Raw genomic sequence first — 14,666 nt, forward strand, 5'->3', positions numbered from 1 at the left:
CATTACCCGATGAATAAACGCGGGATTTGAAAACTCAACCGATGTGCAGTAATATGATATCACGGCAGACAAAATGGCTTGCAAAACAAGTAAAAAGGAATTAGACAAATAATAATGCAAATACGTATACATATTCTAAATAGGGAATATCTTATATCAATTTAAATACCATAATCCAAGAAAAAGACAGGCATCAGGATTTACAAGAACAAATAATAAATTGAAACACTTGACGTTAGTGGACCTGAATTAAAAGACTCCCAGTCATACGTGACCTTTTTGTTAAGGTCTCACGGAAAGTCACCTATTACAAGTTTCACTGTAGTATCATTACTAAAAATAAAGCTAGCCATGGATGCACCTGAGACAAGTTGAAATCCAATACATGTTGTTCTAAATGTTCTAAATGACGATAGAATTATTAGAATTAGTTTTGAGTTTACATAAGCAACTTTCAATGACTGTGGCGTAGTGGTATAATGGAAGAATGCGGAACACTACACATGTTATGATCATGGGTTCGATCCTCATAAGTGCACAGATACAACCTTTTCCTTTTCGGCGGAATTCAAATACTTTCCTGGCATTCTTATAGTTTACTTGGAGGATACTGTCTACTTATTATGTGTACTCGGACCTTATTTGAATTATACATGCAAAATCGAGATAAGTGAGGTTCTCGTGATTTAGATTTTTACATAACATTACTAAATACAAACTATGTAATTCTTTCCAAAAATGAAATAACAAGAGCTGTCACTGTAAGAGACAAATGCCCCCCTAGCACATTGACCTTAATTTGACCTTTGACCTTGAAGGATGACCTTGACCTTGAAATGTTTGAACTCAAAATTTGCAATTCTGTGAAGTTTGATTCAAATCCATTCAATAGTAAAGAAGTTATGGCTGAGACACGAAAAAATTGAACTTTGACCTTTAAGTGTGACCTTGACCTTGGACCTGGGGGACCCGAGAGTTGGATGCGACACACCGTCTCATGGTGCTTTACAATTCTGTGAAGTTTGATTCAAATCCATTCAATAGTAAAGAAGTTATGGCCAAGACACGAAAGATTTGAACTTTGACCTTTAAGTGTGACCTTGACCTTGGACCTGGGGAACTGAGAGTTGGACGCGACACACCTTCTCATGGTGCTTTACAATTCTGTGAAGTTTGATTCGAATCCATTCAACAGTTAAGAAGTTATGACGAAGACACGAAACGGGACGGACGGACGGACGAACGAACGAACGGACGAACGGACAGACAGTGCAATCACTATATGCCTCCCACTTTGTGGGGGGGGGGGGGGGGGGCATAAAAAAAACTTCCTCACTTGAGGTTCGAACCCACAACCGCTATCGTCATAGATCTGAACGATACCACTGGGCCAGCGACTCTATATGAGAAATTAATATCTGTAATTTCATTAAGTACAGAGCATTTTAGAGGACAATTAAATTAAAGTGAATATGCTAATGCATCAAGTAAATAAAATACTTATCAAAACAATAACATTTACCTGGAGTCATCCGATCATTACACCCCTATTTATTGACAATAAACTCGTATCTCATAATCAGCTTTTTTAAACGGACTATACTTTAATATTGCACACTGCATATCAAAATAAACCAGTATCATTTACTATTGGCATGAAAAGCGGACAATATATAGACAAAACACTTTATTTCAGTTTTATCTAATAATGGAATGATCCAAAGACCTGTTCACCTATATTATAAACTTTAAAATCAAGTACCGTTATATATTCTTTACCTTTTTCAGTATAATGGTTTTGTCAGCGAAAACCAAAATATTGCGTTCGGACTGTTCTCACAATATATTTACAGTTATTATAATCGAAAATTAATCATAACTGATACAAAGATCTAGAGCTTAATGTTAGTTTGTAAAACGACTCATCTGATACGCCTTATTTATACATACATGACTGTTTTAAAGCATGAAATAACTTTGAGAGTATCCCCTGCCTGTCGGTTGTTCGCTCTCAGTGTCCGTGTCCGTCATAATCCGTACAAGTCTAATAACAAGATAGTTGTCTCGTTATAACGAGATACTTAGTCGTTTTTACGAGATATTTATCTCGTTATTACGAGTTCAGTCACGTTTTGACGCTTTTGTTATTCAGCTTTCGTACTAATTTAAATAATCTTAAATGTCATATCTAACACAGGCTCACAGGAATCACAAGTTCCTTTTTGGTCATGATAATGAAATCATTATATCAAACTTACGTTTTTGAAACTCCCAAATGTCCTCCGTGATCTGATGCATGCATGCTCTGAATGATGTCATCTGTCTTCCCTTTCTTAACAACTTGCAAACGTTTTGATGAGCTGGTTTTCTTATAATACAACCCGTCATCAAAAATAAAAGGTTTGCACTTTCTACGAAAATTCCTCTTTTTGTTCTTGTCTTTTACAGAAACGGGATACTTCCCATTTTTTACAAACTCTACAACATCTGTGTAATCTTTCTCGTCCATGCTGCAAGGTTGGACTGACTGCTTACCACAGACCTTTATATATACACGCGTTTACGTAGAACTGCTTTCGGTGTCGCTGTCGTTTTCTTTGATGTTGAACGAGCGGCTTTTCTGAGGTAAATCAAAGGAACTATTTTTAGAAATGATGCAGTCTGCATAAAACATAAAAAACACCGCTCAGTGACATCATGGACTTTGATGTAAGTCATGGCACGAACAGTGACTGCTTAAATAGCTCCTCAAAGCCTTGCATTTTTAACACATTCGTTTTAAGCAATGCCTCCACGGTATGAACAAAGGCTATCTAACGTCAGATGAAGTAGAACAATGTTGTCTTTGAAGTTGAATCATATACAGCTACGTTAAAGCGACTTATGTATATTGTATTACATTGATGATAATTTAAATGAAATTCAAATGGAAGCAATTTTATATTTCATTTCAATAGATGTAGACACAGCAGCTTCTGCAGCAGTAACATGCAGCGGCTCCAGAAGCAAAAACAACAACAACAAATATAAAAGCCATAGAAACACGACAGTGACTTGAATTGATATAGATATGTTAGTAACAGGCTAAGTGGGGGGGGGGGGTCAATATTTTACAGATAAAATCGGGGGGTCATTATTTTATAAGGGGAGTCAGTATTTTATAGAAAATGGTCATTATTTTATATAAAATAATGACCGGGGGGTCATTATTCTATGGGGGTCACTTTACAACGTTACACCGGCCTGAATCCAAAGCAGCTTGGAGTGGAAACTAAATGCTCACACCAATCTGTAGAAAACAACATCAACAATACAACCAGATGTTAATCTGGAATTATTTTATTCTAAAAAGACAATCATACAGAATGCAATCCAGATTTTTGTTGGTATTCCTCATAGAACTTGATCGTATCCTGGCCAATCCTAGGAGTGACGGTTTCAAGTGCAGACAGGAAATGGCGTTCCTCCACTGACTGGCTCCCGATATCCTCCTGTAGTGCGAACATGGCCGCCTCATGGCACACAGACGCAATCTGTAGACAAACAGACAAACACGTATAGAAGCATTAAAATCAATGGTACCTGTTTATGACAAATATATGATAAGTGGAGTATCGTATTTTAGCATATACATGTATCATTATATGGTTCATAATAATCGAAAATGGCAAGAAAAGTTAGATATCTTATAGCAGAATATGTTCTTCCAAAAATTGTGTGCGGGGGAGGGGGGGGGGGCTGGGGGGATTTGTTCATCTCTAAAAACGTCACCTCTGCGCCAGAGTATCCCTGTGTTCGTTCTGCAAGTGACTCTGGAGTAACTGCCTCCCCAACCGGCATCTTACGCAAGTGGATCATGAAGATCTGGTGACGTGTGGCCAGGTCTGGCAGGGGAACGTACAGCACTCGATCAAACCGACCCGGACGCATCAGCGCCTGTTATTATTGTAATAACTTTTAGAAATATGAAATGCACTCTTACTCCCAAATAAGATGTACCACAATGAAAAGGATGAATAAAAAACAGTGGTTCTTATAAAGGATACTGTGTTAAATTTAAAAGAAAGGTGCAGCAAACATTTTCTACATGGTATTTCTACCTTATGAGGCAATAGTTGATCACTATAAATGTTTTAGCACTCACCAATCATTTAATATTTGTGCTTTTCAGCTATTAAATACATGGTAACAATCTTGTTATCAATAATTAACAATTCCATAAATGCATTATTTAGTTAGAAGTTAAAGGTTTATCACTCAAAAATTATGTCTATTATACATGAGTATGAATTGATTTTAAATATGGGTGTCACTTTAACTTTTTACTGTTACTCATGATTACAGTGCCAACACAGTTTTACAAAATGACCATCGAAATGTGGAAAGAATTGAAAACAATGTGACACACATTTCACCTTATCAATCATATCAGGTCGGTTGGTAGCAGCAACAATAGTGACATCTCTCAGCCCCTCAACACCATCAATCTCCGTTAACAACTGGGCCAACACACGGTCTGCCACATTACTGCTGCCTGATGAACTGTGGAGTATATGACACATGTACAATTGTCATATGTCAATTATTTTATCACATAAGGCAGATTTGTAGCAGAAGCAATGATGTCTCTCAATTTTCCACACCGTTTATCTTCATCAGCAACTGAGCCAATACACAGTCCGCCTCAATTCTGATTTAATAATGAACTGCAAAATAAAAGATGCATGTACATACATCCACTCTTAGATCATGTCAGGTCTGTTGGTAGAAGCCATAATCATGAAAACCCTTAATTGTTCCACTCCGTCTATTTCCATTAACAACTGGGTCAATATACAGTTCAGACATGTAACTGCTTTCTGACAAACTGTGGATTTAAAAACTCAATACAGGTATTCAATGAGGTCAAGTCCACTGGAAGACAAATCTGCAATGGCAATGTTCCTTAGTCCTTCAACAGCAAGGCCAATTCACAGTTAGCCACATTACCACTTCTTGACAAACTATGGAATAACAAACCATATACACTGTCATAAAGACATGTACCAGTATATGTATATTATTGACTTTTTGGTTTGTGCTTTCTGGTGGTTTATAGAAACTTATTAGTATGATATAATTGAGATCTAACTATTTAAAAACAGTGAATTATCATATTTAAATTATTTACCAATCTGAAGTTTGGGCAAATTTATAGCACTATTCAGACAAAAATGACTATTGGTGGTCATTTCTGATCTGGTCATACTCCGTCTTTAATATTGTTCAGATATTTTTGCTTCCCTGGATGAAATATTAACTTTACCTGTAACTAGATTACACTTATAATAACTGCTGGGATTTAACTATTTTTATCAAGTTTGCAACAGTTCTATATTTCCGGAGATCAGAAGTTAAAGATGGATTTTTATTGTGGAAAACACAATAACTGCCAACATTAATCAAGATTTGAGAACAATGTAAATTTTTTCTATACATGCTCTGTAAAATGTGGTCTAAAAGGTGAGTGGTTTTGCATTATAGGTGTCCATTTCTCATCCCAGAAGTCTTGGGTTTGAGCCCAACCAGTGTCACATACTCTATGTCTCTCAAAATAAACAACAAAGCTGTTTTCTACCCATGGAACAGTCTTGAAAGTGATTCCTGTCAGCTTATAGCTGTCTTAACAATCAAGCTAAAATAAAATAAGAGTAAATTTAAATTAGGATCGCTAATAGTATAGGTGACTATACCTGCCTCTCTCGATAGCCAGGGCATCTATCTCATCAAAGAACACAATGGATGGTGCTGCAGCCCGGGCTTTCCGAAACACCTCCCTAACCGCTCGCTCTGACTCACCCACCCACTTACTGAACAGCTCTGGGCCCTTGGAATGAAAATGAAAAATGACAGTTTTATCTACACAATCATGTGACAATGCATGATACGGGTACTTTAACTTGAACAGAGAAGAAATCATTTTAAATTTAAGAGAAAATAAAGCTCTTATTTTATTAATAAGAACAGTTAAAATACCAACACAATTGTTTGCGATATTGATTATTCTGAACAAACAAAAATAGCTGGTTAATTGCAATAGTATTACTAGTAACTAATGAGAAAAAACAAAGTTCTGCTTCGAACACGTTGACTGAGAGCCACCAGCTGCTCACCTTAACAGCAAGAAAATTCAGCCCACTCTCAGTAGCTAGGGCCTTGGCAATCATGGTCTTGGAGCAGCCCGGGGGCCCATACATGAGTATACCCCGGGGTGGGGCAATCCCCATCCTGATGAAGGCCTCTGGGTGTTTCAGGGGCCATTCAACAGCCTGCTTCAATTTGAGTTTCACCTGGTCCTGACCTCCAATGTCTGACCAAAGCACCTGGGGGAAATGAACACATCTATAATAATGACAACAAAGCATTAAGTAAATATATTGTTGGAGGATAAACTTGCGAATTTTATGTTGAAATAATGCATTGACTTTCATTAGACCGCAGCAGAAAACTGATATTTTAATGAACCTCTGCTCTCAGCATGTACCCCATATTAGTTCTGCCCAGTATACCCCTCAAGATCCTATTGCCATGGTTACCTTTGGAACTTCTAGCTGGACCTCTCTCATGGCACTGGGCTGGACGACGGTCATTGCATACCTCATGTCGTCCAGGCTGATTTTCACATAAGTGTTTGTAGAGGGACAGGCTCGCTGCATGCAATGTAGGCTTGCTGAAATATGGTATTTACAATGTTTTCATATATAGTATACAACCGCTTGATTTCTAATATTGAAGTGTCAGTTCTCTTTCACCTGGTAGTTTTTTAAATATTTCTATTGAAAGAAAACAGTGTGTGTATACCACATGATAAATTACGTCATAACTGCTAAGTCGCAAGGCAATATTTTAATTTGAATGAAGATTTAAAACAAAAATGACAATAATTTTTCTTCATCATCTTAAATGAAACAAAGGGCAATTATATTTCTTCATCATCTTAGAATGAAACAAAGGGCAGTCTATGTCAACATACATCTTTTTGCTTCACAAGCTTCCATTGTATTTCTCGAGTTTTAGTTTGGCATTTTTAAAATTATTTGTTTCCAAAAAATAAACACAACAATTATGTAGACAGCACTACCAAACCCTTTTATGACAATATAATGGCACCATGACAATTTATAACTAAACACCATCAAAAGTAAATGTTTTATTTGCAACATTATATTATGACCATTTGAACAAAAATGGTGTAATGTAAACAGTACACTTTCTAATATCTCAGAGTGTACGCTAGATTGTTTAGTATATTATAATATAGTATTAATACCAAACGATAAAGAATAAACATGACCTGTTGCTTACCTTCCTTACAGAGAGCTGCCAGATCAGCCCCAACATAACCATGAGCAGAGTCAGCTACATTAAACATGTCCGAAGATGTTAGAGTGTGCTGTAACCTGGACAGCAGGCATGTCAAGATCTGACAACAAATAAAATAAAAGTGTAAAAATCTGACATCCAGAACTTAACACAAACACTGTTGTTTTTTATTTGAAAAAAATAAAATAAAAAAACATATAGTGTTTCTCCAATCATTGATTAATAAAACTGAAAGATATCACTGATTGATTCCAAAGGGCTGCACAATTATTTTCAAGGTTTGGTTATGAAAATGAATAATGTAATACAAGTGGTATGCTAACAATTGTTTCCTTCAAATTTCAAACCATTTAAAGTTTCTAGTCATGTTGAAAGAAGTAAATAATGTATAATTATGTAAAAAGTTCATTTTTCGGAAAAGATAATGTAGTTAATACAGAGATTAATCTCAACAATGTCAACACCTACCTGCCTGCGCTCGGCTGCAGTGGGCACACCTATCTCTATCTCCCTGTCAAAGCGTCCGGGTCTTCTCAGGGCCGGGTCTATCTGGTCTGGCTTGCTTGTTGTTCCGAGGACCAACACAAACTTGCCCAATGACTAAAAGGCAAAGTTTTCATGCAGCAATGTTCAAAGGAATACTTTAAGTTTTAGATATATCTCTAGTGTCTACTACTGGTCTCAATCTTTTTTTATCAAAACAGTGATTGTCAATTAGTTAAACAAAGCCTGTTCAAAATGCAATTTGGCACTGAAGACAAGGTCATGCTGATCAGCCCACAGGAACAGTTAGACTTAACAATCCATTTACAGTCTGTCAATCATATTGGTGGCATACCCATCTATACATATATCATGGAATCTAAATACAGCGCAGTCTGGCAGGTTAGAATTGGCGGTTAAGTCATGTTAAACATATACACTCAATGCCGGTGATTTTTAGAATGATTACCTTCCAGCTGTCAATTATCACTGTGACTATTCAAAGTTTCAAAACCTTGAAATGCTTAACATATTTGCCAACAGAAGTATTACCTAATATTCTTATATTCTTTGGGTTTTTTAACATTGTGTCATAAAGAATTATAATCTGTTTAGTCAAGGAGCAAAACTGATTCTCTAAGCCAGAGTTACGGGCCTTTATACAGTTGCATTTTGCAACTGGTAACATGCTTACTTATTGCAATGAGAATAGGCTAAGTACATGGCCAAAGATAATATTTCTGTATACTGCCAGATATGCCGACCACAACACCATAGCTACAGCCTACGTGTATAAAAATACCAAGAATATTTTTCTTTTGAAAAAATGGATAAGTTTAATAATTACAACCTTTATTAAAAAATAAGTTATTTGTAACCGAATTCAAATCTGACCTGTATTTCGTGGTGTTAAAATTGGGTACCAGTATATTAAATCAGTCTACCCCTTAATGAGTTATTTTTTGGACAACATAGTTTTGGCAAAGCACTATTGGATAAAGAAAACAAGACACATACTTGTGAGATGCCATCCATGAGAGTGAGCAGACTGGCGACCACTCGCTTCTCCACTTCACTGTTTGTGGAATCTCGTCTAGGACACAGGACTTCAACATCCTCCAACACTATCAGACTGGGAGCCCTTCATGTGAAAATAAAATTAACAAGGCTATCACGCTCTCTGACAGGGTACTAATTTGTTTCTTTTCAAAGTTGTTTTTAATCTGTCAGTTATAAATGTAAGGCTAAGGAGCGGGTAGTCAGAAATATTAACAATGTCAAAAGGATTTGTGTCAAGTGATTTTGAAATCATTCATATCATTTGCATCTAGTAAAAGAGCAGTCCCTTAAAAAAAATCAAGGAGAAGTAGGAAATGGAAAAGTTTACTTTTGGGGGTGGACATTTTCATCAGTATTTCACCTTCCATTGACTTAAAAAGCAGACATGAAAATAGCTATCTGACATTTTTTTACCCCAAAGTGTGACCTTAACCTAGATAGTATGTGGCTGGGACAGGCACTCTGTATATTGGCAGGATATGGTGAACATCTGTGCAGTTATTTTGATTTTCTTCCATCAGTTAAGGAGTTAAGGAGCTGGCACAAAATAGTGGACAGATAGACTAAGCAGCAACCAAAAACTTTTTCAACTACCGGTAAACACATTTCTAACATTTTTTTTTATATTGAAGTTCTCTGTTTGTACCATTTCCACCCATAGCACCCTATCCATTTGCAGCACCATGGCATTTTTATAACCTGACTAAAATCTGAGTTAAGGAAGGGAAGCATTTGATACAGTAAATGTTGAGTTCCATTACAAATGGTCTAGGTATACCCCTGCCTGTGCCTGTGTATTGACAAAAGGCGTGATTGAGATCTTAAACCTGGCTTACCTTTCCACTGCTGTTTGAAAAAGATTTTTTAGTTTTGTTTCTGTTTCACCATAGAATCTGAAACAAACATAAATTATGTTTGAATATGATAATTTACCACACTGTAATGTTACACATGCATCACAATTAAGTCAAACTTTGGATTTGACAATTCAGATTTTAACAAGCGCAACAAATTAAACAATAAATAAATGACAAAACTAAGGGCTAGATGTAATTTGTGGTATATATGTCTCAGTACCCAACATCCAGGGTTTGAGCTCCATCAGTGGACTGTCTTATGACCTTTTTTCAAAATGACCCAGAAAACAGTTTCAAACACTTAAGGCTGTCTGCATAATCAAGCTAAAAGTAGTATAAACTAAATTTCATCAAATAAATCTGAACACAACATGAACTTACTTGCTCCAGACCTCTGGACCAGAGATGGACACCACATTGATGTTGGTTTCTGTCGTAACAGCCTGAACTAGCAAAGACTTGCCACACCCACTGGGGCCAAATAACAGCACACCTTTTGGTGGGGGTAAACCTGTAATGCACATATCACGAATATGTTTCTTTAGCTTTATAATTTCAAAAGTTGTATTTGTCACATATATATTGGGTCTGTCAGTGCCCATCAATGTCAAACCATTAAATACCAGTTTTAATGTAAAAGAGGTCACAAGAAACTTGAACTTTGACCTACAGACCCGAAAATATATATGGATCATCTACTGTTCATAGATCATACTTACTCTGAAGACCATAGGATAAAGTTCCTTGGATATATTGGCTAAAAACCATTTTTATAGTGAAAGTTAATCACTACCTTGATCAACTGATGTCAAATTATTGAACACAGGTCACTTAAGCCTTCTAGGTCATCTACATACCATGAATAGTTTGAGGACTAAATACAAAAAGTTATTTCCATGTATTTGATTTGAAACCATTTTTCCAGTAAATGTCATCATGGTTTTGACCATAAACCTTCTGACCGCAAAATAAAATGGGGTCATCTTGGAACTGACCATGACCAATGTGCCTTGTTCTTTGTTTTCAATCAACAATATGTTTCTAGTAAAGGTCACCATGACCTTTGACCTACTGACCCCAAAATCAAGGAGGGTCATCTATCTTCCACTACGCATACAAAGTTTAAGCACTCAACAACACGTCACAGACAATGCAGCCATACAAAATGATCCCTTTGTCTGCCATGCTTCTCAAACAACAGAGAACTTGGAGTAGAGTACAATATATGGTTGACTTAATGTATTTCAGAAAACTAGACAGGTGTTCCTTGAAAATGTTAATATATGCCAATGACATTAGCTGCTGTTTCAGTTCTATACAGCTCAAGGTTGAGGTCTTACTTATAAGTAATTTGTGATCTTAGCTTAAGAGCTATGTCTTACATGTAGCTTGTGGTCTTGCTAGTATGATCCGCCTTTGCCTCTTTAAAAAGTCAATCAATACATTTTCATATGAAATATGTCATAATGCACTATTATAGTCTTATATGTTTCCATATGAGTATGCATTTAACAGTTCTTACCGTAAGACTGGAAAAGATGTGGTGATTTCAGAGGTGTCTCTATCATCTCTCTTAACATGCTTATCTGCTTTTCCATTCCACCAATGTTGAGGTAACTCACACTCAGACCTTTCTGTTCAATCTCATTATTAGCATCACCATCTTTACTAGTGCTAATGATCACTTTTGTTTGGTCTGTTACTTTATAGAAGGTTTTACTGTGGTGCTTAGTCAATGAATTACTTGTTTTCTTGTCAAGTTTAGGTGTTTGAAAGTGTTCTCGATCTACTGATATGTCAGATTTTGGAGTACTTAAAAGTGATGAATCCCGTATGGAAGGGGAACTGGTTACGCTTGATTCACTAGTAATAGATTTAGTAGATTTTGGAGTACTACATGTCATACTGACACTACCTGATGTCTCAATACTAAGGCTTGAGCTTGATTCATTGCATACAGAATCATTTAAACTTAGATTTGCAAGGTTTTCCACAACATTGTTTCTCGAATGTTTTGCTGGGTGTATGGTAAATATTGTTCGTTTTTCACCATTTTTAGATGCGAATGAAACTGTTAGTGTGAAGGTCTGGCCAAAATACTGAACACAAACTTCTGCCCCAACACACACATACTGTCCACCTGAAAAAGTATTACAATTAAATACAGGGGTTCTAACAGCTGATTATTTTCTATCCTGAACAATAACCCAATCTATTTGATTTATGCTAAAATAAAGTAAAGTGACATAGTCACCGCTTTTGAACTTTTTTACCAGTCATTCATTTTCATTATAAAGTCTTCCTAGTGTTTTCGATGCAAAATGTCTAATAAAAACATCTGTACAATAGTCCGAACTTAACAGCTGTCTTCCTCATTTCAGGGTTAATCCTAGTAAACTTATGAAACCATGTAAATAAAAGCCAAAATCATGACAAAATTTAAAGATATAAAAAATTAACTGCCAGTTACAATTTTTAGTTGTCCTTATCAAGAATGGTAATAATAGTTTTATTCCAGAAAGAAGGTTCAACACTAAAACCAATACTGTATGGCCATTATGTTTGAATAGTGTTCATGAAAGTAAACTGGAAAAAATACCTAAGAAGCTGCTCACATACTGAACAAACTTTTCATCTGAAAACAGTGGGCTTCGGTCTCTGAAAAGAGAAATGATATTTATTATAATCACAAAGTTAATAAGTAAATATATGAAAATGGTAAAATTCTGAAAATAAAACTACCGGAACTCCAAACCAGGTTATACCGAGACCGTATGGTACTCCAAACCAAGTTATACCAATACTGTATTGTACTCCAAACCAAGTAATACCGAGACCAAATGGTACTCCAAACCAAGTTATACTGAGACTGTATGGTACTCCAAACCAGGTCATACTGAGACCGTATGGTACTCCAAACCAAGTTATACCAATACTGTATTGTACTCCAAACCAAGTAATACTGAGACCAAATGGTACTCCAAACCAAGCTATACAGAGACTGTATGGTACTCCAAACCGGGTTTTACCGAGACCATATGGTACACCAAACCAGGTTTTACCGAGACCATATTGTACTCAAAACCAGGTTTTACCGAGACCGTATGGTACTCAAAACCAGGTTATACAGAGACCGCATATTGTACTCCAAACCAGGTTATACAGAGACCATATTCAATAGCCAATTACCGAGAAGAGAAATGAAGATAAAGATGAGAAGAGGTTGGATGAGTTTTACAAATAAAACATGATGCCAAAGAAAGTAAAAATATTAATTAAATTCACCCTTTTTGTGCAAACTATTTATTTATATCTTACTTTTTTGTCAAAGCATGATAATATATATACAATCAGTTAATGAATAGTCTTTTTTTGTTTTTGTTATAAAATTGCACCCAAACGGTAATTTTTATATTTTTGCATCGCATGAAGAAGACCCTACAAAAGCTTTCAAAAAACAACAACAGCGAAATGAACAGTTTGAAACTTCTACCATTATCAGAAGTGTTATCAAAATCAAACCAAATACAAGTTAAACAAAGGTTCCAATGGTAACTAGCCATACTATACTCACACTGCTGTAAGCTCAAGATGCCCAGCCAGTTCAACCCTCTCAGGCAGCAACTTGTGGACCTGCACCAGCCCTGATAATCCAAACTCATTCAGATCTTTCTCCCTAAGGGCTACAGATGTGGATGCAATCGATCCACAAGGCCAAGAGATTCTGGCAGCTAATGAGTTAACAACACATAAACCTCCAACTGTTAAACCACACATCTGCATGGCAGCTGGGTGAAGAAGGATAACCTTGACACCACTGGCATTTGCTATGGCTATTTTTTTGTCTGAAACACAAAAAAACATGTATCTTTAAAAATGATGTAAAAACATGCTTTCTGAAGAAAGGAAATAAGTTTGACTTCTACCTTGAATGAAACATACCTCTCTGCTTGATGTGGTTTCATCGCAGTTATTTCTAAATTAATTCTTCTGTTGGATGATTCTAAGAGCAGCCACAAAATATGGCTCTGACCTTTGAACTCAAAGTATGATTTAGATCTTGGAGTGACATGGCTGGAACGGGAACTGGTCATTTCGTACCCTGACCATTTCATACCCTCTGATTTTTGGTCATTTCGTACCCGACCTATAGTCATTTTGTATCCTATATTTTAAAGCTGCACTCTCACACATTGAACGTTTTGACAACTTTTTTTTATTTTTTGTTATGGAACAAGCCAGTTTATGTGAACATGTATGGAAACCAGTGATATAAAACTGCTGACAAATAATCAGATCGCAGCTTTCATGTGTTTAAGTTCAAAAATTGATGTTTTATGCATTTTTCTTATACCTTGGTAACGCTTCTAGCCATAAAACATTTATTTTTGAATGGAAATATGAAAATCTGCGATTTTTTGTCAGCAGTCTTATATCAATGGTTTGAAGATATTTACCCAAAAATTGGCACATCTTAAGACAAAAATTAAAAAAGTTGTCAAAACGGTAAATCTGTAAGAGTGCAGCTTTAAAATATATAGGCTACGAAATGTATACTGTACAGACTACAGCATCGAAAATGGAAGCCAGAATTAAAGTGTATCGTGATAGCGTATTGTAATATAACTATATTCATACCATCAGGAACAGGTCTAGGTTGACCATGCAATAATCCATCAAGAATGTGTCCATGTGACAACTGCTTTCCAGTTTCACATTCTAATTTGTGCTTTGACAACTCCTTTACGTGTAGGATGCAGTTACATTTCACACATTGGTGCCAATCGGATACGTTTTTAGTTGGTTTTGGAGGCATAATTACTAAAAGGTTTCCAATTTTAAGTTTGACAGTTCACGCCGGCCACCATGTGTGTTTACATCTCGTGCAAGAAAGTCACACGTTAT

At 36.1% G+C, this 14,666-nt stretch overlaps 1 protein-coding gene across 1 annotated transcript; it reads right to left on the reverse strand.

Annotated features, from left to right (window-relative positions):
• Positions 1-3,306: 3,306 nt before the first annotated feature.
• Positions 3,307-14,634, reverse strand: LOC128226469 (ribosome biogenesis protein SPATA5-like). Its single transcript, XM_052936355.1, has 15 exons — positions 14,400-14,634; positions 13,336-13,606; positions 12,361-12,419; positions 11,284-11,901; positions 10,143-10,272; positions 9,741-9,797; positions 8,863-8,986; positions 7,831-7,962; positions 7,345-7,462; positions 6,576-6,709; positions 6,153-6,362; positions 5,733-5,866; positions 4,416-4,542; positions 3,772-3,936; positions 3,307-3,533 (listed from the first exon to the last, which is right to left on the reverse strand). The coding sequence occupies exons 1-15, from the start codon at positions 14,575-14,577 to the stop codon at positions 3,357-3,359; spliced, it is 2,634 nt and encodes an 877-aa protein (XP_052792315.1). The 5' UTR covers positions 14,578-14,634; the 3' UTR covers positions 3,307-3,356.
• Between the last annotated feature and the right edge of the window lie 32 nt (positions 14,635-14,666).

The sequence above is a fragment of the Mya arenaria genome, chromosome 3 (genome assembly GCF_026914265.1).
Source record: "Mya arenaria isolate MELC-2E11 chromosome 3, ASM2691426v1".
NCBI lineage: Eukaryota > Metazoa > Mollusca > Bivalvia > Myida > Myidae > Mya > Mya arenaria.

Bases quoted from the DNA above. Each gene is read 5' to 3' on its own strand.
- LOC128226469 (XM_052936355.1), bottom strand. From the start codon at position 14,577: ATGCCTCCAAAACCAACTAAAAACGTATCCGATTGGCACCAATGTGTG. The intron at 7,463-7,830 runs GTAGGTGTTGAC...ATTTGTTGTCAG, and splicing joins CTGCAGCCGAGCGCAGGCAG to ATCTTGACATGCCTGCTGTC. The intron at 4,543-5,732 runs GTATAGTCACCT...TATACTCCACAG, and splicing joins CTGGCTATCGAGAGAGGCAG to TTCATCAGGCAGCAGTAATG.